Source organism: Bos taurus, chromosome 13 (genome assembly GCF_002263795.3).
Source record: "Bos taurus isolate L1 Dominette 01449 registration number 42190680 breed Hereford chromosome 13, ARS-UCD2.0, whole genome shotgun sequence".
Lineage (NCBI taxonomy): Eukaryota > Metazoa > Chordata > Mammalia > Artiodactyla > Bovidae > Bos > Bos taurus.
Window position 1 is genome coordinate 53341303 of NC_037340.1, and position 23473 is coordinate 53364775.

Here is a 23473-nt window from a genome sequence, read left to right on the forward strand (position 1 = left end):
TACTTTTTGAATGCAAAGACTAGAAAGTCTAAAGCTCCCTACCTGGCTCACACAGTGTGTCTGGGGACAGAACTGAGCTGAGAGCAGAAAGGCATGTGGAGGTATAAAGAGCAGAACAAGCGTGAAGAGTGTGGAGATGAGGGGATCATATTTCTTAGGATGGAAATTCACATTTAGCTCCTATTACATGACCAGCATTTTAGACCTTATATGCATTAGACTCAGTGCCAGGTAGACTGAGTGCCTCCTGCTATAGATGAGGAAACGGAGCCCCAGGTTTGACCGAGGTCCAGGGGCTGGTGTGACCACTCCACCGAGCTGTCTGAACTATGCATGGGTGTCACCCTGAACTGGTTTTGTTTATGTCTGAGTGCCGCTCTCATATCGGCTCGGTCACATTTCTTCTGCCTGTCTCCCTCTGTCTCACTGGCAGAGCCTGCTGTTTTTGGGCACTTGCTCTGTAATTGTTGAATGAATGGGTGATGAGGGATGAATAACTTCCTGATGCTTTTAAGAAAAAATTATTGTGTCAGACCCTGTAGAAAGCCCAGTTCAAACTAGGCCGCTTCCAAATGCCAGCCCTCCAACCAGTGTACTCTCAATACCACACTCACCATGGATGGTGCTGCCCCCTAGTCCCTGCCGAGCCATCTGGAAGGGGTGCAGCAAAGAGTTCTTTTCTTCCTCCTCCTAGCTCCGAATGGGGTCCCAGGTGGCTCCTTTCGTGGGTCCTGTGTGCGTGCATAAGACAGTCCACGCCCAGGCCAGAGATAGCACACGCCTCCCACTGGAGACCTCAGGCTTCCTTGAGGTTTTGGGGTTTGGAAGGGGATGTGGGCCACAGTGACCACTTCTCTTACTGTGGCTTAAACCACTGCTCTAGGCCTGGGGGTGGGCAGGTGGTCAGGAACTGCGAGGCCCACCCCAGGCTGTCGGGAGACCAGGCAGTGGCTCATCCAGGGCTCGGAGCCACATCCAGCACTTGGAGCCAGCACATTCTAGGGACGCTGGGCACCTCCTGCCATGACTGCTACCCCTGGGCAGGCGCTGAGTGCCCTCCTGCTCACCCTCCTGCTGGGACTCACAGGTGAGCCTGAGCACTGCCCACAGAGACCCTCAGAGTGGGCGGGGATTACCCAGCTCAGCCACTCTGCTGCAGAAGAGGCTTAGCTGAGCTGTTTGCCTGCCTACCAGGGTGCTCTTCCTGTCTTTTCCTTAGTGTGGACCTTGTGGGTAATGGCGGTGAGGGGAGTTTTGTGGGGGGCAGGACGAGAAAGATGTGAAGGGAGGTGAAGGGCCTGGGGTCAGGTCAGGGGATGAAAGAGAAGCCCCACACTACCCAGTATCCCTGATGTCAACTCTGGTCTGAGTGGCTATCGGATCTAGCTTAGAGAGGGTGTGGGGGTGCAAAGACGGACGGATAGAGAGCCCCCGAATGATGGAGCCTCTGGTATCATGAAGAGAGTGCTGGACCCACACTCAGATGGACATGCTTATATCCCTCCTTAGTCATTCAGAGGCATTGTGACCTTGTGCAATTCACTAGACCTCTCTGAATCTCAGTTTCTTCTTCTGGAAAGTGGGGGTGATAATACCAGCCTCCCACAGCTGGGATGCAGTTGAAAATGAGCACACAGCCCTGGAAATGTTTTATAATCCACAGGGTGCAGTGTGCAGGAGGGAAGATGATTATCAGCAGGATCTACTCAAAGGAGAGCACGATGCAGAGCTGAGTGCCAAGGGGACAGGCTCCCACAGCCTCCTGAGCTGCCCTCCACCCCCTGTGCTGTCACTGCTGGTTTATTTGCCCTGCCCTCCAACACATACCTGCCCATTTGTTCCTCCAGGGCAGGAGTCCTGTCTGACACATCTCTGTGTCCCCTCAGCATCCAAGTCACATCCTCACTCAAAGTAGAGGCTCGGGGAATGTAGCAAAGACTCCAAGAGGTCCTTGTGCTCAGATCTCTGTAGGCTGTCCTGATGGGGAAGGAAGAGTCTAGTCCTGCAGTTGTCAGGATGACTCCAGGAGATAGATCCTGGGTGAGGAGCAGGAGTACTCTGCCATCCTCCTAGCTTGTGAGGATGGATGAAGCTGCCTCCAGTGGAGAGAGTCCCCCTGTCCCTGGAGGTGAACAAGCAGAGGATGGAGGCTTAGGAGGTGTTAACGAGAAGGATCTGAGGTGGAGAGCCAGCCATGCCTTGCAGTGATTCTTGGCTTCTCGGTTATGTCCAAAGTGGAAATCTTGATTCCTCACCAAACCTCTCAGTTCAACTTAAAATGTCACCTCCTCCAGGAATCCTTTTCTGACCGCCTCTCCAAAAGAAGTCCTCCAGGCATTTTCTATGTCAGCACTCTTTGGGTTTCCCTGAAATCACTGAAGTGAGAAATAGATTTAAGTGACTAGATCTGATAGACAGAGTGCCTGATGAACTATGGACAGAGGTTCATAACATGGTACAGGAGACAGGGAGCAAGACCATCCTCAAGAAAAAGAAATGCAAAAAAGCAAAATGGTTGTCTGAGGAAGCCTTGCAAGTAGCTGTGAAAAGAAGAGAGGCGAAAGGCAAAGGAGAAAAAGAAAGATATACCCATTTGAATGCAGAGTTCTAAAGAATAGCAAGGACGGATAAGAAAGCTTTCCTCAATGATCAATGCAAACAAATAGAGGAAAACAATAGAGTGGGAAAGACTAGAGATCTCTTCAAGAAAATTAGAGATACCAAGGGAGCATTTCATGCAAAGATAGGTACAATAAAGTACAGAAATGGTATGGACCTAACAGAAGCAGAAGATATTAAGAAGAGGTGGCAAGAATACACAGAAGAACTGTACAAAAAAGATATTCACAACCCAGATAATCACGAAGGTGTGATCACTCACACTTACCTAGAGCCGGACATCCTGGAATGTGAAGTCCACTCACATGGTGGGCCTTAGGAAGCATCATTACGAACAAAGCTAGTGGAGGTGATGAAATTCCAGTGGAGCTATTTCAAATCCTAAAAGATGATGCTGTGAAAGTGCTGCACTCAATATGCCAGCAAATTTGGAAAACTCAGGAGTGGCCAAAGGACTGGAAAAGGTCAGTTTTCATTCCAATCCCAAAGAAAGGCAATGCCAAAGAATGCTCAAACTACCACACAATTGCACTCATCTCACACACTAGTAAAGTAATTCTCAAAATTCTCCAAGCCAGGCTTCAGCAATACGTGAACCATGAACTTCCAGATGTTCAAGCTGGTTTTAGAAAAGGCAGAGGAACCAGAGATCAAACTGCCAACATCCGCTGGATCATTGAAAAAGCAAGAGAGTTCCAGAAAAACATCTATTTCTGTTTTATTGACTATGCCAAGCCTTTGACTATGTGGATCACAAGAAACTGTGGAAAATCCTGAAAGAGATGGGAATACCAGACCACCTGACCTGCCTCTTGAGAAACCTGTATGCAGGTCAGGAAGCAACAGTTAGAAGTGGACATGGAACAACAGACTGGTTCCAAATAGGAAAAGGAGTACATCAAGGCTGCATATTGTCACCCTGCTTTTTTAACTTGTATGCAGAGTACATCATGAGAAACGCTGGACTGGAAGAAGCGCAAGCTGGAATCAAGATTGCCGGAAGAAGTATCAGTAACCTCAGATATGCAGATGACATCACCCTTATGGCAGAAAGTAAAGAAGAACTAAAGAACCTCTTGATGAAAGTGAAAGAGGAGAGTGAAAAAGTTGGCTTAAAGCTCAACATTCAGAAAACTAAGATCATGGCATCTGGTCCCATCACTTCATGGCAAATAGATGGGGAAACAGTGGAAACAGTGTCAAACTTTACTTTTTGGGCTCCAAAATCACTGCAGATGGTGACTGCAGCCATGAAATTAAATGACGCTTACTCCTTGGAAGGAAAGCCATGACCAACCTAGACAGCATATTAAAAAGCAGAGACATTACTTTGCCAACAAAGGTCTGTCTAGTCAAGGCTATGGTTTTTCCAGTGGTCATGTATGGATGTGAGAGTTGGACTATAAAGAAAGCAGAGCACCCAAGAATTAATGCTTTTGAACTGTGGTGTTGGAGAAGACTCTTGAGAGTCCCTTGGACTGCAAGGAGATCCAACCAGTCCATCCTAAAGGAGATCAGTCTCGGGTGTTTATTAGAGGGACTGATGTTGAAGCAGAAACTCCAATACTTTGGCCACCTGATGCGGAGAGCTGACTCATTGGAAAAGACCCTGATGCTGGGAAAGAATGAAGGCAGGAGGAGAAGGGGACAACAGAGGATGAGATGGTTGTACGGTATCACCGACAATGGACATGGGTTTGGGTGGACTCCGGTAGTTGGTGATGGACAGGGAGGCCTGGCGTGCTGCAGTTCATGGGGTCGCAAAGACTCGGACATGACTGAGCAACTGAACTGAATTGAAATCACTGAGGCCTGGTTGTAATTCTATATTTGTTTGTTTACTTTTTAGCATCTTTTGGTTCCCTGAGCTGGAACCAGACAGGATACATAGTTAGTCCCCATGGCCACACACACCACAGCAGCAGTCGGATGTGCTGGCTCTCAGCATGCAGTCACAGCCATCTCTTTCCTAGGTGGGCAGCCCTCCATCTCTCTGGTGGGCCCGACTCGCAGGACAACCCCTGAGAATTCAGTGCCTTTCAACTGCACTGCTGGTCCCTTCAGCTCCTCAGACTTCAATGTTACCTGGATGAAGGACAGAGATGAGCATCCAGCCTCGGCTCAGCGCCTAGTGACCGACAACAAAGGCAATTACTCCGTCACCAGTAAGGTGTGGGTGACCCTGTCCCGCCAAGATATCTTGTCGGTGATGACCTGCGAAGTCACACACCGGGCCCTGGCCGAGCCCCTGCGGAGGAGCATGAACCTCTCCCGCGTACTCCAAGGTGCGAGGGCGGGAGGCTGGGTAGGCGCATGGCTTTCCTGGCAGCACTGGCTTTCTCAGTGTTTTACACAAAGCCCCATTTCACAGTTGGGAAATTGGATTTCCGCCTCACAATGTCTGATCCCAGGGTCAGTTCAGTTCAGTTCAGTTCAGTCTCTCAGTCGTGTCCGACTCTTTGCGACCCCATGAATTGCAGCACGCCAGGCTTCCCTGTCCATCACTAACTCTCGGAGTTCACTCAGACTCACGTCCATCGAGCTGGTGATGCCATCCAGCCATCTCATCCTCTGTCGTCCCCTTCTCCTCCTGCCCCCAATCCCTCCCAGCATCAGAGTCTTTTCCAATGAGTCAACTCTTCGCATGAGGTAGCATTATTAAAGACACAGGTTTCAGGGGCCAGCTATCTGGGTTTAGTCCTGAGTGTACCACTTCATGATCTGTGTGCTCCTCTGGAAGTTACTGAGCCTCCTTGTGCCTCAGCTTCCCCTTAGAATGAGAATAAATTGTCACCTATCTTGTAGGTTTCATGTGAGGATTAAATGAACAATTTCTTGTGAAGCACCTAGAACACTGCTTGTCACAAGGAAAATTGTTTATATATATTTGATTTTATTATTACTGTCTGGACTAAGCTTCCATCCCAAATATCTTTTTTCTATTAATACCATTACTATTTTTTAACTTTAAATATGTATTATTTATTCAACACAAATGAATTAATTCATCCATGAATATCTACTGTGTGGCAGGCACTGTTCTGGGTGGTAGGGATATAGAAATGAATAAAACTAAGTCCTGGTTCTCATGAAAATCATTGTTTATAATTCTTAAAATATTGCATGATATGAAATATTTCAAATGCACAGGGAGTAACATAGCAAACGCCCACGTACTATTAGCCATATTTAGTGAATGTTAGCACTTAGCTCTATTTGCCTTACATTGAGCATACAGAAAAGTTTTTTTTTAAAAAAAAGGTAACTGATTTAAGAATGAGAGTTCTAGGGTTGGTTCCTGGGAGAGAAAGACATAGAGGGCAGGGGGCAGGGATAATTTCAGAAGGCATTCCTTTCTGTTTCTGTGTTTAGTTGTCCCCACCCTGAAGATCACCACCAAGCCCTCTGCGATGCAAATCCGTGTGCATCAGAGAGTGAATCTCACGTGTCATGTGAGCCACTTCCATCCTCCCCACCTGCACCTCACCTGGATGGAGAATAGGCACAAGGTGCAGACCGTGGAGTCCCCCCAGGTCACCAGAAACCCAGATGGGACCTACTCTCTGCAGCACACCTGGCAAGCAGAGGCTACGCTGGATGGGAGAGAGTTTGCCTGCTGGGTGGTCCAGGATGAGCAGCCCCCAGTCCAGGCCAACATCACCCTGCGGGCTCAGGCATCCAGACTGGGGAAAGGTGGGTGCAGCCTCTTGCTAGCCCCTCTGAGCAGCCAGGCTGGGAAAGTCAGGTGTGAAAATACTTGCCGTCTGCCTGGAGTGCAGACAGCAGTGGGTCAGGGACTCGAGGTAGCAAGGGATGAAGGTGAAGGAAGAGAAGATGCCCTGGGATTGTGATAAAACTCTCGAGAATTCATCCCCAAACTCCACTCCTCCTTCCTCTGTTAGTCTCTCAGTCGTGCCCGACTCTTTGTGACCCTATGGACTATAGTCTACCAGGCTCCTCTGTCCATAGGATTTCCCAGGCAAGAAAACTGAAGTGGGTTGCCATTTCCTTCTCCAGGGGATCTTCCCGACCCAGGGAGTGAACCCCGGGTCTCCTGCATTGCAGGCAGATTCTTTATCATCTGAGCCACCAGGGAAGCCCTCCAACCCCTACATCCTTTTTAAGAAGGAGGAGTGGGACTTCCTTCTTCAATTCCATGCACTCTTCAGGTTGAATGTTCTCTGTTTTAACACTTAGGTACAGAAAACAGTAGATACTAAGGACAGCTAGAAATCAAAATCCCTTCCAGAAAGGTGATAATCAAGACTGGTTCATCTGACAGTTTCTAGGAGTTGATTTTAAAGAGTGGCCAGAATTCTTGACAGGATTACCTGGGAAGTTGGAGGGTGCAGGGGCAGGCTTCTCATTCTCTCTTTTTTTGCTATCTCTTTTGCTCATTTGTTTGCTCTCTATCACTTCTGTCTCAGGCTATTTTTTCTCTCTTCTCCCCTCCTCTGTCCCTCATTTTTCTTCTCCTTCCCTTTTCCCTCTTTCTCTTCCTTGTTGTTGTTTTAGTTGCTAAGTCATGTCTGATACTTTTTCGACCACGTGGACTGTAGCCTTGCAGGCTCCTCTGTCCATGGGATTTCCCAGGCAGGAATACTGGAGTGGGTTGTCATCTCCTTCTCCAAAGAATCTGCCCCACCAGGGATTGAATCCACATCTCCTGGATTGGTAGGTGAATTCTTTATTACTGGGCCACAAGGGAAGCCCCTTTCTCTCTGTGTATGCTTGGTAAGTCGCTTCAGTTGTGTCTGACTCTTTGCGACCCTGTAGACTTTGCCCACCAGGCTCCTCAGTCCATGGGAATTCTCCAGGCAAGAATACTGGAGTTGGTTGCCACGTCCTTCTCCAGGGGATCTTCCCAACCCAAGAACTGAACCCATATCTCTAATGTCTACCTGCACTGGCAGGCGGGTTCTTTAACACTAGCTCCACTTGAGACTCTTTTAAATCTAAATCTATCTTCTCTGTACCTTTTGTGTGCTAGATGACATTCTCCACTAGAGGGAGCTGCCCACCAGCCCTTCAAACCCTGGGGCCAGATCTGCTTTCCCTGGTCCTGGTGAATCAGCTTGGGAGAATGAGTGACTGGGCCAGAGGGGCTGTGTTGGGGAGGGGAGAAGAGACAGGAATATTGGAAATGGCCAGACCTGGACCAGCCAAGGGTGAACCAGAATCCACCGACAGCTCTCCAGAACAACAGGAAGTGGGATAAGATAACTCCCTACAGGCAGTGTGAGCTACTTGGTCTCTAGCACCAGCAAAAGGGCAGACAGGTTGCTGGGCTGCAAAACCACACATCTTCACAATAGGAGCACTGACCCTGCATTCGATCTCTCCCTGAAAGAACTGGCCTTTTCTGCTAACTCCGAGAATTCTCAGGGGGCAACGAGCCTATTACCTTTCGACTTCTCCATGGCCTTTTTTTTCTTGTCTAGAGGAAATGAGAAAAATGTCCACCCAGCAGGATATACAGGTCTATGTGAAAAACTCCAAACTGCTCCTTTCTGACCAGAAGCAAGTTACATTATTTCGTTTTTTACTCATGCTGAGGTTTTTCTCTCTGTCTTATTTTTCTCCTTCGCCTGCATACATGTGTCTGACCCACTACTGTAAGGTTAGCCCCCTGAGAACATCACTTTGATTCTACCACCCCTCTGTGCAGCTGTTTGATGTGCCCTCTGGTCTGCAGTGGGGAAAGGGCAGCTTCTTTTTCTGGCATCAGGCCCTCTTCTGTTTGGTGTTCAGGTGCTTTTGCTGTAACACCTCCTCAGCCTGACCCCTAAACCCCTTCTTCAGCTCCCACCCCTTACACACGCCCAGTCCGTGCATCTGGTCATGTTCACTGACTCCTGTAGGGCATTACTGTGTGCCAGGCCTCTCACATATGTTGTCTGACATAATACAGTTGGGACAGGCAGGAGAGGAGCAGGTCTCAGGGGTCTCAAATAGTAGAACTTGGATTCAAAGGCAGGGCTGTCTGCTCACCAGTTCAATGTGTTTTCAGAAATTTCTCCCCCCTCCATCCTGCCTAGGCATACAAATATTAGTGTTATCTCAAGTCTTTTGTAAATTTCCCTCTTAAATACTCTGTATCATATTTATTTCCTTCTAAACTGTCATATCTGCCCACATCATTCCGTTCTCATAGTTGGCCCTGAAACTTTGGGACCTCTTCCAAGTCCTGACCAGGGTTCTGTCCATTTAGGCCTCTCCTCCGTGCTGAGACTCTCTCAGCCCTGAAGCAGACACAGGCTCTTATTTTCGGAGTGGCCAGATTTCTGAGTCCAATGGATCGGTATCATCTGGCAGGGTTGCCACAGGCATTCTGCGACCTCAGGCAAAGCACTGCCCTTCCTGAGCTCCGTTTCCTCCTCTGAGCGAGAACAGTTATGCCCTCCAGGTGGGAACCAGCTAGGGCTCCTTCCTTTGACCCATGCTTGGCATCTAGATATTGGGGTGCACAGAGGGTGCTTTTTGATGATCGTGATGGCAGTCTCTCTGATGCCCAGACCATGCTGGGTTGAAAGCAGGAAAATGCTGAAGTTCACTATTATTATGGAGAAGCTATGGAGAAACAGAGGCAGCTTCAGTGTAACAGAAAGAGGCCTTGATTTGGAGTCTGTGACGGGAATGTGAGTTCTGTTTGCTGTGAGGCCCTTGGGTGAGTTACTAATCTTCTCAGCCTTTTTCCCTTTAACATTAGGAATGCAATTAAAAATAATTCTTTAGGTGACTGTCATGAGTATTTGATGATAATAATTATCATTTGGGACTTCCCTGGTGTCTCAAATGGTAAAAAAAATCTGCCTGCAATGTGGGAGACCCAGGTTCGATCCCTGGGTTGGGAAGATACCCTTGAGAAGGAAATGGCAACCCACTCCAGTATTCTTGCCTGGAAAATCCCATGGACAGAGGAGCCTGGCGAGCTCCACAGGGTCACAAAGAGTCGGACATGACTGAGCAGCTAACACTCACACTCACACAATTGTGTTTATAGAGTGATTATAAATGATAATTATTTATAATTATCTCATATGCTTTACTAGTTATTGTATATTATTTTTAAACTAACACTGGGCATTAAGAATCATCCCCATGTCACAGATGAGGAAACTGAGTTAAGTTGTCATGCAGTGGAAGGACTGGGAATGCAAACTTGGGCTGAGTGTGACCCCAAATCCTATGCTCCTACCCCTTCTCTGTGCTGTTGTTATTGTTCAGTCGCCAACTTGTGTCCAACTCTTTGCAACCCCATGAACTGCAGCCACCAGGCCTCCCTGTCCCTCACCATCCCCCGGAGTTTGCCCAAGTTCACGTCCATTAAATTCTCTGTGCTGCCTGCCTTCATATGACCTGTCCTGAGAGCAGTGATACACCCTTCCCTGTCCCAGGACTGAGGGAAGAGCTGAGTCTGGCCACTGAGCACAGACCCTGAGTCCTTACTTTCTGGCTAAGAACCCTGGTTCTACTGGCCAGTTTTGGAACTTAGACAAGGTACTTAGGCTCTGGACCTCAGTGTCTTCATCAGCAAAACGAGAATAGGAGCAGCTCCCTCCTCCTAGGTTTGCAGTGAGGACTAGGGTTAGGTCTCAAAGTCAGCAAGCAGTGTTGTGAGGTGTGGGTGGAAGTCAGGTCTCTTTGCAAACTGCTGTTGTCCCTGTAGCTTCATTTTGTCTGGCCTCTGATATCAGCTTCATAGTTGAACTCCTGTCAGAATGCAACCTACAAATACTGTGGAAGATGAGATGGTGAGGCTTGTCAGTGGAGATGCTGAGGGTTTGTTTGTACTGGGTTTGGGCTCCTCTGTACCTTCTCACAGGCTGGGTCTCCTCTACAGGCATGAGCAGCTACTCTTCTGCCCTGCAAGGCCCCTTTCAGCGCTCTGAGCCAGGCACAAACATCCAACTGACCTTCACATCCTCTGGATTCTCCACGGGTCAGGTTACTGTGACCTGGCTTAAAAATTCCCACCAGCTGTTAAAGTCCCAGACCAGCGTCCACCCTCGTGGAGACACCTACAATGTGACCATCAGTGTGGTCATCCTTCTGCAGGCTGACGACGTGCATTCCCTTGTCCACTGCCAAGTCAAGCACATGTCCATACTGGTTTCCCAGAAAACCATCAGACTGGAGCAGTACCTCCGTGGTAAGGATGTTCTCTTTGTCCAGATGGCTTAGTGCAGAGTTGGGCTGGAAGTTTTCTGAGTCTTGGTTTCCTTGACTGATACATGGGACATCCCCTCACTTTGTTGTGGCAAGAATTCAGCATAATGAAACTGGTAAAGTAATTAACACATCTCTTGCTCGTATCAATCACAGAGAAGTGGCAATTATTATTACTCACATTTACTATTCATATCACCTCTCAGAACTCAGTTTATTCAGCTGTAAAATGGAGACAAAATATCTTCTGGGAATTGAATTTTATTATATTAATTAATATATATTAATTTTATTTATATGTATAAATTTATAATTTTTATATGAAAAGAATTTAAAGGCCTTTGTGAACTTCTAAATTTTAGGTAGAATGATGACTGTTTTTATCTTTACTCATATGTAGGGAAGGGCCTAATTTTCTTTGTTTTTTTAGACCATTCACATTTTTTAATATAAATTTATGTATTTTAATTGGAGGCTAATTACTTTACACTACTGTATTGGTTTTGCCATACATCAACATGAATCCATAACGGGTATACACATGTTCCCCATCCTGAACCCCCCCCTCCTCCCTCCCCATACCACCCCTCTGGGTCATCCCAGTGTACCAGCCCCAAACAACCAGTATCATGTATTGAACCTGGACTGGCGATTCATTTCATATATGATATTATACATGTTTCAATGCCATTCTCCCTAATCATCTCACCCTTGCCCTCTCCCACAGAGTCCAAAAGACTGTTCTACACATCTGTGTCTCTTTTGCTGTCTTGCATACAGGGTTATCGTTACCATCTTTCTAAATTCCATATATATGCATTAGTATACTGTATTGGTATTTTTCTTTCTGGCTTACTTCACTCTGTACAATAGGCTCCAGTTTCACCCACCTCATTAGAACTGATTCAAATGTATTCTTTTTAATGACTGAGTAATACTCCATTGTGTATACGTACCACTGCTTTCTTATCCATTCATCTGCTGATGGACATCCAGGTTGCTTCCATGTCCTGGCTATTATAAACAGTGCTGCGATAAACATTGGGGTACATGTGTCTTTTTCAATTCTGGTTTCCTCGGTGTGTATGCCCAGCAGTGGGATTGCTGGGTTGTATGGCGGTTCTATTCCAGTTTTTTAAGGAATCTCCACACTGTTCTCCATAGTGGCTGTACTAGTTTGCATTCCCACCAACAGTGTAAGTGGGTTCCCTTTTCCACACACCCTCTCCAGCATTTATTGCTTGTAGACTTTTGGATAGCAACCATTCTGACTGGCATGAAATGGTACCTCATTGTGGTTTTGATTTACATTTCTCTGATAATGAGTGATGTTGAGCATCTTTTCATGTGTTTGTTAGCCATCTGTATGTCTTCTTTGGAGAAGTGTCTGTTTAGTTCTTTGGCCCATTTTTTGATTGGGTCATTTATTTTTCTGGAATTGAGCTGCAGGAGTTGCTTGTATATTTTTGAGATTAATTCTTTGTCAGTTGCTTCATTTGCTATTATTTTCTCCCACTCTGAAGGCTGTCTTTTCACCTTGCTTATAGTTTCCTTTGTTGTGCAGAAGCTTTTAACTTTAATTAGGTCCCATTTGTTTATTTTTGCTTTTATTTCCAATATTCTGGAAAGTGGGTCATAGAGGATCCTGCTGTGATTTATGTCGGGGAGTGTTTTGCCTATGTTCACCTCTAGGAGCTTTATAGTTTTTGGTCTTATGTTTAGATCTTTAATCCATTTTATTTTTGTGTATGGTATTAGAAAGTGTTCTAGTTTCATTCTTTTACAAGTGGTTGACCAGTTTCCCCAGCACCATTTGTTAAAGAGATTGTCTTTTCTCCATTGTATATTCTTGCCTCCTTTGTCAAAGATAAGGTGTCCATAGGTGCGTGGATTTATCTCTGGGCTTTCAATTTGTTCCATTGATCTATATTTCTGTCTTTGTGCCGGTACCATACTGTCTTGATGACTGTGGCTTTGTAGTAGAGCCTGAAGTCAGGCAGGTTGATTCCTCCAGTTCCATTCTTCTTTCTCAAGATTGCTTTGGCTATTCGAGGTTTTTTTATATTTCCATACAAATTGTGAAATTATTTGCTCTGTGAAAAATACCATTGGTAGCTTGATAAGGATTGCTTTGGGTTGTATACTCATTTTCACTATATTGATTCTTCTGATCCATGAACACAGTATATTTCTTCATCTATTAGTCCTCTTTGATTTCTTCCACCAGTGTTTTATAGTTTTCTATATATAGGTCTTTTGTTTCTTTAGATAGACATATTCCTAAGTATTTTATTCTTTTCATTGCAATGGTGAATGAAATTGTTCCATTGATTTCTCTTTCTGTTTTCTCATTATTAGTGTATAGGAATGCAAGGGATTTCTGTGTGTTGATTTTATATCCTGCAACTTTACTATATTCATTGATTAGCTCTAGTAATTTTCTGGTGGAGTCTTTAAGGTTTTCTATGTAGAGGATGATGTCATCTGCAAACAGTGAAAGTTTTACTTCTTCTTTTCCAATTTGGATTCCTTTTATTTCTTTTTCTGCTCTGATTGCTGTGGCCAAAACTTCCAATTTTCATCTGTATTTTTTAGAGAAGGTTAATTTTTATTTTCTTGACCTGGATCAGGCCTCACTGCTGCTGCTGCTGCTGCTGTTGCTAAGTCACTTCAGTTGTGTCCGACTGTGTGCGACCCCATATACAGCAGCCCACAAGGCTCCCTGTCCCTGGAATTCTCCAGGCAAGAACACTGGAGTGGGTTGCCATTTCCTTCTCCAATGTATGAAAGTGAAAAGTTAAAGTGAAGTCGCTCAGTCGTGTCCGACTCTTAGCGACCCCATGGACTGCAGCCTCCCTCCATGGGATTTTCCAGAAAAGAATACTGGAGTGGGTTGCCATTGCCTTCTCTGTGATCAGGCCTTGACTGGTCTGCAAATGACATGATTTGAATTCTTTCATATAATGCCTAATAGGAGCTTAGTGATCATCTCATTATTTGCAACAATTCTAAAGCCCAGAGGAGGTAAGTGAGTTGTCCAAGTTTGCATGCACAACAGTAAAATTAATTTCTTAAATATTTATAGGACTTTAAAGTTTACAAAATATTTTCCTCATTTTATGCTATTCTTGTGGAATAAAATACATCATTTTACATGGATAAAATATTGATATTAATGACATTGTCAATATACACACTTGTGTGGATTGACTTATTTAATGTGTACAACTGCCCTGTACTGCTTATCCCATTCATGATTTTATAGAAGGAAACTGAGTTTGTAAGAAGTGAAGGTTGCCTGAGGATATGAAGCTGCTGAGTGAGAGAACTTGGATGTGAATTCAGGCTTTTCGGACTCCACCATTCACCAGCTGTGGGACCTCATGCTGGTTGTTTAAGTTCTCTGAGTGTTGGGATCGCTGACTGTAAAATAGGAAAATGATACTGCAGGGACTCCCCCTTATCTGAAAATTTTTATATAATTCCCTGGAGTTAGAACAATTGTATAGAGAAGCAAATAGATAATAAGAATATTCACCATAAATTGATTATTTATAAATTATATTAATCAAACTAACAAAAATTAAACACAGAAAAAAATATTAAAAGCAGCAAGGAAAAAGCAACAAGAAGCGTACAGGAGAATCCCCATAAAGTTAACAGCTGATCTTTCTGCAGAAACTCTGCAGGCCAGAAGGAAGTGGCAGGATATATTTAAAGTAATGACAGAGAAAAACCTACAGCCAAGATTACTCTACACAGCAAGGGTCTCATTCAGCTTCAGTGGAGAAATCAAAAGCTTTTCAGACAAGCAAAAGTTAAGAGAATGCAGCACTACCAAACCAGATTTACAACAAATGCTAAAGGAACTTCTTTAGCCAGGAAACACAAGAGAAGAAAAAGACCTATAAAAACAAACCTAAAACAATTAAGAAAATGCTAATAGGAACATATATATTAATAATTACTTTAAATGTAAGTGGATTAAATGCTCCAACTAAAAGACACAGACTGATTGAATGGATAAAAAAGAAGATCCATATATATGCTGTATGCAAGAGACCCACTTCAGACCTTGGGACACATGCAGACTGAAAGTGAGGAGATGGAAAAATAGATTAACCTCCTCTTTAAATCCTTCTGCTCATCACTGCCTGCATCAGGTTGGGCTTGCAACTACAGAAATAATTTTGTGTTGTTGTCTGGATTTCCTTGGAGGCAAAGCCTGAAATGAGGTGTTAGGTACAGGTGGTTAGGAGATGATTTAGTGAGACTGGGATAAGAGATGGAGTGAGTGACACAAGGAAGAAGGGACACCCCAGAAAAGGTGAGTTATTGACCTGGGGGCCCCTGTGGATGCCTGAGGCTTACTGCCACTGGGTACCCTCTGAGAAACTCTATAGACTATTCCTCAGGAGTGTCCATAGAGGAGGGAGCTGGAATGTGCCTTCAGGGGCTTCTTGGTGGCATTTCATGGTTGTGGAGAAATTCAGATGCAGAGCATTGAGGAAGAGCTTCAGGAATCTGAAATAGAACGTGGCACCACCCAGCACCACTGGGCTGAGGTCAGGTGGCTACAAGAGGTGGTGTGGAGCCCAGAAACCCTCTGCTTTAGGAGGAGGGTCTTTCCTTGACTGAAGTATGGCAAGCATCAGACCACACCGTGCAATTAGAACCCTAATTCACTGTTGCTAAGTGAAATCAGAGATTTGGCAAAGTGTATTTCAAGTAATTGATGTAAATGATGTGTTAGAACTGCTGGGGTCTCAGGTGAATTTTCTGGCCTTAAAAGATGAAAGAAGATGGAAAATTTCTATGATCCTAATGATTCTGTGGGCACTTTGAAAGATAACATTCTGGTTTAAAAATGCATGCCCCTTAAAATTGACAGAACAGTCAAATGATTTCAAATAATTTTTAAAAATTAACTTTTAGGCTGTGAGTGTGAAATTTGAAATGTAGGGTTTGATGGTATTGGCATATGTTTTTTAGGAAAATATTATGCCAACTTCCTTACACTCCCAACACTTGTTTCTTCTAAAAGTTGGTGCATAGTTGTCATTATATGCTGCTGTGCTCAGTCACTTCAGTTGTGTCCAACTCTTTGTGACTCCATGGACTGCAACTTGCCGGGCTCCTCTGTCCATAGAATTCTCCAGGCAAGAATACTGGAGTGGGTTGCCATGCCCTTCTCCAGGGGATCTTCCCAACCCAGGGATTGAACCTCTGTCTCCTGCATTGCAGGCAGATTCTTTATCATTGAGCCACTGGGGAAGCCCAGTTGTCATTATATTCTATGTTTAATTAAAAGGTAAATTAAATAAAATTACTTGTATAATTGAAATGTTGTTCATGTTCAAGTTTGAATCAATTCCTTTTTGACAATTTCATTGAAATGGAGGCCTGAGTTGTGTAGGGTCCTTCTATTGGCTTTTTGTTGTCTTTTCTGATACCAAGTAGCACTTTGTGTTTATACCATTTGGTTGTGAAGAATAAATAGCACATGCACAGTGACTCAAGCTCTGTGCTCAGCACATGGGAGCAAATATCATCAGCTGGGTTTTGGTCTCTGTCCTCCCAACATTGTCCTGAATATCTTGCAGCCCAGAGAACTCACTGGTGGCTAGAATGGTCTATCTGAGACCCTCCATGCTCTTATTGGTCCTTGTCAGCCCCATGGCACTTGCTTGGTGGTACCTTGTTCTGGCCTGTCCTCCGCAGGCACTGCCTAGTTACCAGGCCATCACAATCCCTTCTCTGGATTTTGCTCTTTGCTTGGTAGGAATCCCTGCCCATGGGCTGAAGGGGAAAGATTGACAAGAGATAGGGACATTCTAGGGATAGTGACAGGGACATTCTGGGGATGGTGTCTTGCTTGGCTGTCCCACCTATGAGCAGCATCATAGATGCAAGCATATAGGTCAAGATGAATTGAGTATAAAAGAAATAATATTGGGGGAACAAACATACTCTTAGTTCTTTCAAATTGTACTACATGAGGAGTTATTTTCTCTACCCTAGACCAAGAGCCAAAGTCTGTATAACTAGACCCCTTAAGCTTAGACAATTTCGAATAAGAGTGTGGGAAACAAAGAGGTGATGGGCACAAGGTCTTGCATTTGACAATGGTGTCAGTGCAGGGACCAGAATCTGATGCTCACATCCCTTACTTTAATTTAGTGCTGTGTATTCCTATGAATTCTACTGAAACCCTTAATGTGTTTTTTAGCATTTAAAAATTTCTCCAATTTTCTTTAGTATGCATACATTTTCTTCACAGCTAAAAAGTCTGGTTGAAAAAATTCTAGAAGTTGTTAGGTCATAATTCCCAGGAGCCTGCAACCATAAATGATTATAGCCTTATAGTTTGGGTGTCAGCATAGCGAATGTTAAAACATACTGTCTCTGGTGGAACCCCTGCTTTGCCACCTGTGACCTTGGGTAAATACTTAACTTCTCCAAAAGTAAGCTCCTTTCTATGTCAAATATTAGTATCCTGCAGTCATGAAGATTAGAGGCTAGGAATCTTCATCAGGTCATAGAGTAAGTCTACTGATTCATAGGTTCTTAAATGACATTCAGGTTCACCTTTTCCTATTGAATGTCCACAGTGGAAAAGAAAGGAAAGATTAAGATGGATTCATCATTCCATGCTTCCGTCCAAGCATGCATTCACTCATGCACTTACTTATGCATGCATTTGTTAACCAATACCTAACTCCTCTATGGTAGGCCCTGAGCAGAGGACCTCTATCTTTAGGGAGCTTGCCGGTTCCCATGGTGAACTTCCTATAATACTTGTCTGCTTTCTTTGGGCTGTGACAGTCCCCCCTACAGTGACTGTGTCCCAGTCTTCACACTCCTTGGACATGGTGGCAGTTACCTGCCACGTGCAGAGATTCTATCCACAGAATGTGCATCTCAGCTGGTTGGAGAACTGCCATACGTTCAAGGGAGCTGTGCAACCCCCGTCGAAGCAGAATAGTGATGGGACCTACACCTTGGAAACCTTGCATCTGGTGAATGCCTCAGTGCGGGAGTCTGAACATGTACTTACCTGTAAAGTGCAGCATGAGACCCAGCCTCCCATCCAGGCCAGCCTCATACTGTCCACAGCAGTGCAGGACACATACAAATTCCTTGGGAGCACAGGTAAGCTTACCCCTACACCTGTGAGCAACTGGGTGGCCTCTGTCTCCAAGTGGAATGAGGTATTAACTCACAGAGTCCCGTTTGATATCTCCTCTGCCCCTTGTCACTTAGGTCCAGAGATGCCTGCCCTTATCTTGATGGCTTTCCTCCTGGGCTTCAAAGTGGTGCTGGTGATCAGTTTCATAGCCACCTATTTTCACAGGTGGTGGAACCTGTAACAGGTGAGGTGGTGGCAGTCTTATTCTTTAAAAAAGGAGATCAGAGCCACCTTCCTGGGGTGGCAAGAGGAGTCAAGGCAAGCTCAAATATCTTATGGCAATCCAGCTTCAAAGGAGAGATGGGAACAGACTTATTTTCTCCAAATGTGTCTTGGAATTTCAGAGGTTTCCAACTCTCATTATTCTGTGCCTGGGAATTTGAAGTTTTTACAATTAAGTTAGTTGGGACCTGGCAGGTGAGAGTCCAAGGTATGTAGGACACTGGAGGTGAGGGTCCACAGTCAAAAAAGTTTGAGACCCAAACTCCAAAGAGCCCTTCCATAGACTGTTGTATATTCATTTATCACATGGTGTATCCCGGGATGAATAAGGAAAGTATTACTAAAATCAACTTATGGAACCTATCTTGGGGACTTGGATGTGCTATGTAATAATACAGATGGATGTGGGATGGGAGAGACTTTAGAACTCAGAAAGAGGTGTTTGGGGCTTCATTCTGGTCAGCACCATGAACCCAGGCCAAGCAAAGTGCCTCCCATACAGTATGTGCTCAAAAACACTTGTGGAAACAATGAATGAGTGTTTTTCCCTACAGGTCCTGCATACTCTGTGATACACCGCCTCCCTCCCTGTGCAAGGGGCTCAAGTGGAAATAAGCTATAAGGACTGGGGATGACTCAAGATTTCCCACCCTTCACTCTGTTTTCCCCACCTCCAACATGAACACACTCCCTTCCACACACCCTCCTATGTGCCTTCTCTCTGACCTTTGGAACTGAGTCAAGGATGGACATTGGTCATGTTGATCCAGAATGTCTGGACCCTGATGCACTGAGCTTCAAATTGTTCCTGCCTCCACCCCAAAGAGAATCAAGTAGATCAATAAAATAGGTTTCCATTGTGCCCCTGCTCACGCACACTTAATTTTCAGAGCACTTTTTACTTTTATCCAGAGCTTTTGCAAGTGTGATTTCATTTTAACACACATGTATTTTAAATCACTAAGTTGAATAAGATGTTTCCATTTGAAATTTATAATATAAAAATATCCACATAACTACCATGCTATGTTTGCAGACTGTTAACATTTTGCTATTGTGATCTGTTGTTCCTTTGAAAATTACTGTACTAGATTTGGTATTCATAATCTCAATCATGATTTTATACTTCTACAACATATGTATAAACCTTAAGCAATATATAACATTACTTGCATGTTTTAACTTTTATATAAATGTTATTATACTGTATAGAGCCTGCTGGAAATTTTATTTTTTATACACAACAAGTTTTTTTTCTTTATTCATAAATGAACGTATAAATGAATTTATACGTTCATTTATGTAGCTTAATTTTATTAATTTCCACTGCTGTATAAGTTCTACTGTGACAGTATGCCACAATTTTTTATTTTTCTTGTGATGGATATTAAATATTTATGTAATGTCTTGATAGTAGAATTTTGCACAAATATTTTTGTCTTTGTTTCTTGGGCACATATGGGAGAGTTCCTCTTCGTCTGGTGTGTCCATAAAGTGGACTGTTGGTATCGTTTGGAGCTTTTGTTATACATTAAAAAAAAGATTTTCAAATCTTGATCAAGTTTTGCTCTTTCTATTTATGCCTTTGATCTCATTTTGTGTGTGTGTGCCTTTGATCTCATTTTTCGTGTGTGTGTGTGTCTATTACAGGTGGGGATATTATTGGGATCTTATATATATATATTTTTTTGATCTCTGCTGCCCCTTTTCCATATATCAAGTTCCTGTAAATTTCTGGTTCTTTTACTGATTTTATTTTGTTCCATTGTGCTACTTGTCTATTTCTCTGACCAAACTACCTTACCTTAGAATAGCTTCATAAGCTTTAATGCCTTGGCTGGGCACATCTTCCCACCTTTTCTTTCCTCTCTTTCTTTCTTTCTTTGGCTGCACTGGGTCTCAGCTGTGGCACATGGGGTCTTCACTGCGGCATGTAGGCTTTCTCTACTTGTGAGGCATGGGCTCCAGAGTGGGCAGGCTCAGTAGTTGTGGCATCTGACCTTAGTTGCCCTGTGGCATATGGGATCTTAGTTCTCTGACCAGGGATTGAACCTACATGCCCTGTATTGCAAGCAGGTGCTTAACCAGTGGACCACCAGGAAAGTCCCTTCCCACCTTTTATTGTTATTCAAAACTGTCATGGCTATTTTTGGCCCAAACACATTTTCTTTTACTTTATTTTCTGCTTTTTAGAGATTGAAGTATACTTGATTTAAAATATTATGTTAGTTTTAAGTGTATAACATATGATTCAAGATTTTTGTAGCTTATACTCCATTTAAAATTACAAAAATGGCTATATTTTCTCATGCTGTGCAATATATCCTTCTTACTTTTTAATCATATACACAGTAGTTCACAACTCTTCATCCCCTTTCCCCTCCCCACTTGTAATTACTATTTGTTCTCTATGTCTGTGAGTCTGTTTCTGTTCTGTCATATACATTCATTTGTTTTATTTTTTAGACTCCATGTATGAGTATTTGTCCTTGTCTGTCTGACTTACTTCACTAAGCACAATACCCTGCAGGTCCACTCACATTGTTGCAAATGGCAGAATTTCATTTTTTTTTAAATGTCTCAGTAATATTCCATTCCAGGAATATTCCACATATATGTATAGTGCATATATTCCATTCCATACATATATATACATCTTTCTTATCCATTCATCTGTTGATAAGTTACTTCGATATATCAGATATTATAAATAATGCTGCTATGAACATTGGGGGTGCATGTATCTTTCCCAATTAGTACTTTTTTTCCATCCAGATAGAATGGAAGTGCTGGGTTATATGGTAGTTCTATTTTTAGTTTTTTGAGGAATCTTCATACTGTTTTTCATAATGGCTGCATCAATTTACAATCCTACCAAGAGTGTACTATGATTCCCTTTTCTCCACATCCTCACTAGCATTTGTTATTTGTAGAATTTTTGGTGATGGACATTTTCACAGGTATAAGTAGGCATTTGTAGTTTTAATTTGCATTTCTCTGGTGATTAGCAAAGTTGAGCATCTTTTCATGTACCTGTTGGCCATCTGTATGTCTTCTTTGGAAAAATGTCTGCTCTGATTTTCTGTCCATCTTTTAATTAGGTTGTTTGGTTTTTTATATTGAGCTGTATGATCTCATGTTTTGGATATTGTGCATGTGTTAGTCACTCAGTCATGTCCTACTTTTTGTAACCCCATGGACTGTAGCCTGCAAGGCTCCTCTATCCATGGAATTCTCCAGACCAGAACACTGGAGTGGGTAGCCTTTCCCTTCTCCAGGGGATCTTTCCAACCTAGGAATTGAACCCAGGTCTCTGGCATTGCAGGTGGATTCTTTACCAGCTGAGCCACCAGGGAAGCCCATATTTTGGATATTAACTATGCATTAAATACAGATTAAAAACTCCTTATTGGTCGTATTATTTGCAAATATTTTGCTCCATTTTAGGCTATCCTTTTGTTTTGTCAGTGATTTCCTTTGCTGTGCAAAAGCTCTTAATTTTATTTAGGACTCTTTTTTTTTTTGCTTTTGTTTCTTTTCCTTAAGGAGACAGATCCATAAGATATTGCTTCAATTTATGTCAAAGAGTTTACTATATTCTCCTCTAGGAATTTTATGATTTCAGGTTTTACATTTAGTTCTTTAATCCATTTTGAGTTTATTTGTGTATGTGATATGAAGGAATGTTCTAATTTCATTCTTTCATATGTAGCTATCCAATTTTCCCAGTACCATCTATTGAAGAGACTGTCTTTTCTCTACTGTATATTCTTGCATTCTTTGTCATAGATTACTTGACCACAGTGCATAGTTTTATCTCTAGTCTCTGTATTCCATTCCATTGATCTATGCATTTGTTTTATGCCATTACCATGCTGCTTTGCTTATTGTCAATTTGTAATATAGTCTGAAGTGAAAAAGCATGATACCTCCAGCTTTGTTCTTTTTTCTCAAGATTGCTTTGGAAATTCAGGATCTATCTGGTTCCATATAAATTTTAGGATAATTTTTCTATGTCTGTGAAAAATGTCATAGATATTTTGATAAGGATTGCATTAAGTCTGTAGATTGTATTGGGTAGTATGGACATTTTAACAATATTAATTCTTATAAGAACATGGGATGTCTTTCCAATTCTTTGCATCATCTTCAATTTCCTTCCTCAGTGTTTTATAGATTTCAGAGTGAAGATCTTTCATGTCCTTGTATAAGTTTATTCCTAGGTATTACATTCTTTTTGATGATATTTTAAATGAGATTGTCTTCTTTTTCTGATAGTTCATTGTTGGTGTCTACAAAAGCAAAAATATTTCTGCATGTTAATCTTGTATCCTGAAACTTTACTGATACTTTTTTTAGTTCTAATAGTTTCTTTGTGGAGTCTTTAGGGTTTTGTCTATATAGTATTATGTCATTTGAAAATAATGACAATTTTTCTTTCTTTCCTTCTAATTTTAATGCCTTTTATTTCTTTTTCCTCTCCAATTGCTGTGGCTAGGACTTCCATTATTATGTTAAATAGAACTGGTAAGAATGGGAATCCTTGTCTTGTTCCTGAATTTAGTGGGAAGACTTAGCTTTTCACCATTGAGTATGATGTTAGCTGTGGGTTTGTCATAAATGGCCTTTATTTTGTTGAGATATATTACCTCTATGCCAACTTTGATAAGAGCTTTTTTCATGAATGGATGTTAAATTTTGTCAAAGGCTTTTTCTCTGTCTGTTGAGATGATCATGGGATTTTTATCCTTCCTTTTTTTATGTGGTATATTGCATTGATAGACTTGTGAATATTAAGCTATCCTCTTATTCCTGGCATAAATACCACTTGATCATGGTATATGATCTTTCTAATATATTGTTGAATCATTTGCTAATATTTTGTTGAATATTTTTGTCTCTATATTTATCATGGATGTGGGACTGTAATTTTCTTTTATGTACTGTGTTTGTTGCGTTTTGCTGTCAAGGGTATTGTGCCACATAGAATGAATTTAAAAGTATTCCATCCTCTTTAATCTTTGGAATAGTTTGAGAAGAATAGCATTAGCTCTTCTTTATATTTTTGATGGAATTCCCACGTGAAGCCATCTGATCTTGGACTTTAGGTATGCTCTGAGTTTTAAAATTACAAAGCCAATTTCACTACCCATGATCAGTGCTCAGATTATCTATTTCTTCCTGATTCAGTGTTGGAAGGTTGTATGCCTCTAGAAATTTGTCACTTTCTTCTAGATTGTCTAATTTTTTGGCATATAACTGTTCATAATATTA

The 23473-nt window shown here is 42.7% G+C and overlaps 1 protein-coding gene across 1 annotated transcript in view; it reads left to right on the plus strand.

Annotated features, from left to right (window-relative positions):
* The window catches only part of LOC101902869 (signal-regulatory protein beta-1), a 46771-nt gene extending 27078 nt beyond the window's left edge, over positions 1 to 19693 (plus strand). Inside the window, exons 4-9 of the mRNA XM_015474218.3 lie at positions 4593 to 4904; positions 5992 to 6312; positions 10463 to 10771; positions 17614 to 17940; positions 18052 to 18161; positions 18754 to 19693. Coding sequence (XP_015329704.1) covers positions 4709 to 4904; positions 5992 to 6312; positions 10463 to 10771; positions 17614 to 17940; positions 18052 to 18158 — 1260 coding nt within the window. The 5' untranslated portion in view covers positions 4593 to 4708 and the 3' untranslated portion in view covers positions 18159 to 18161; positions 18754 to 19693. The remainder of the gene's footprint in view (positions 1 to 4592; positions 4905 to 5991; positions 6313 to 10462; positions 10772 to 17613; positions 17941 to 18051; positions 18162 to 18753) is intronic.
* The last annotated feature ends 3780 nt before the right edge of the window (positions 19694 to 23473 follow it).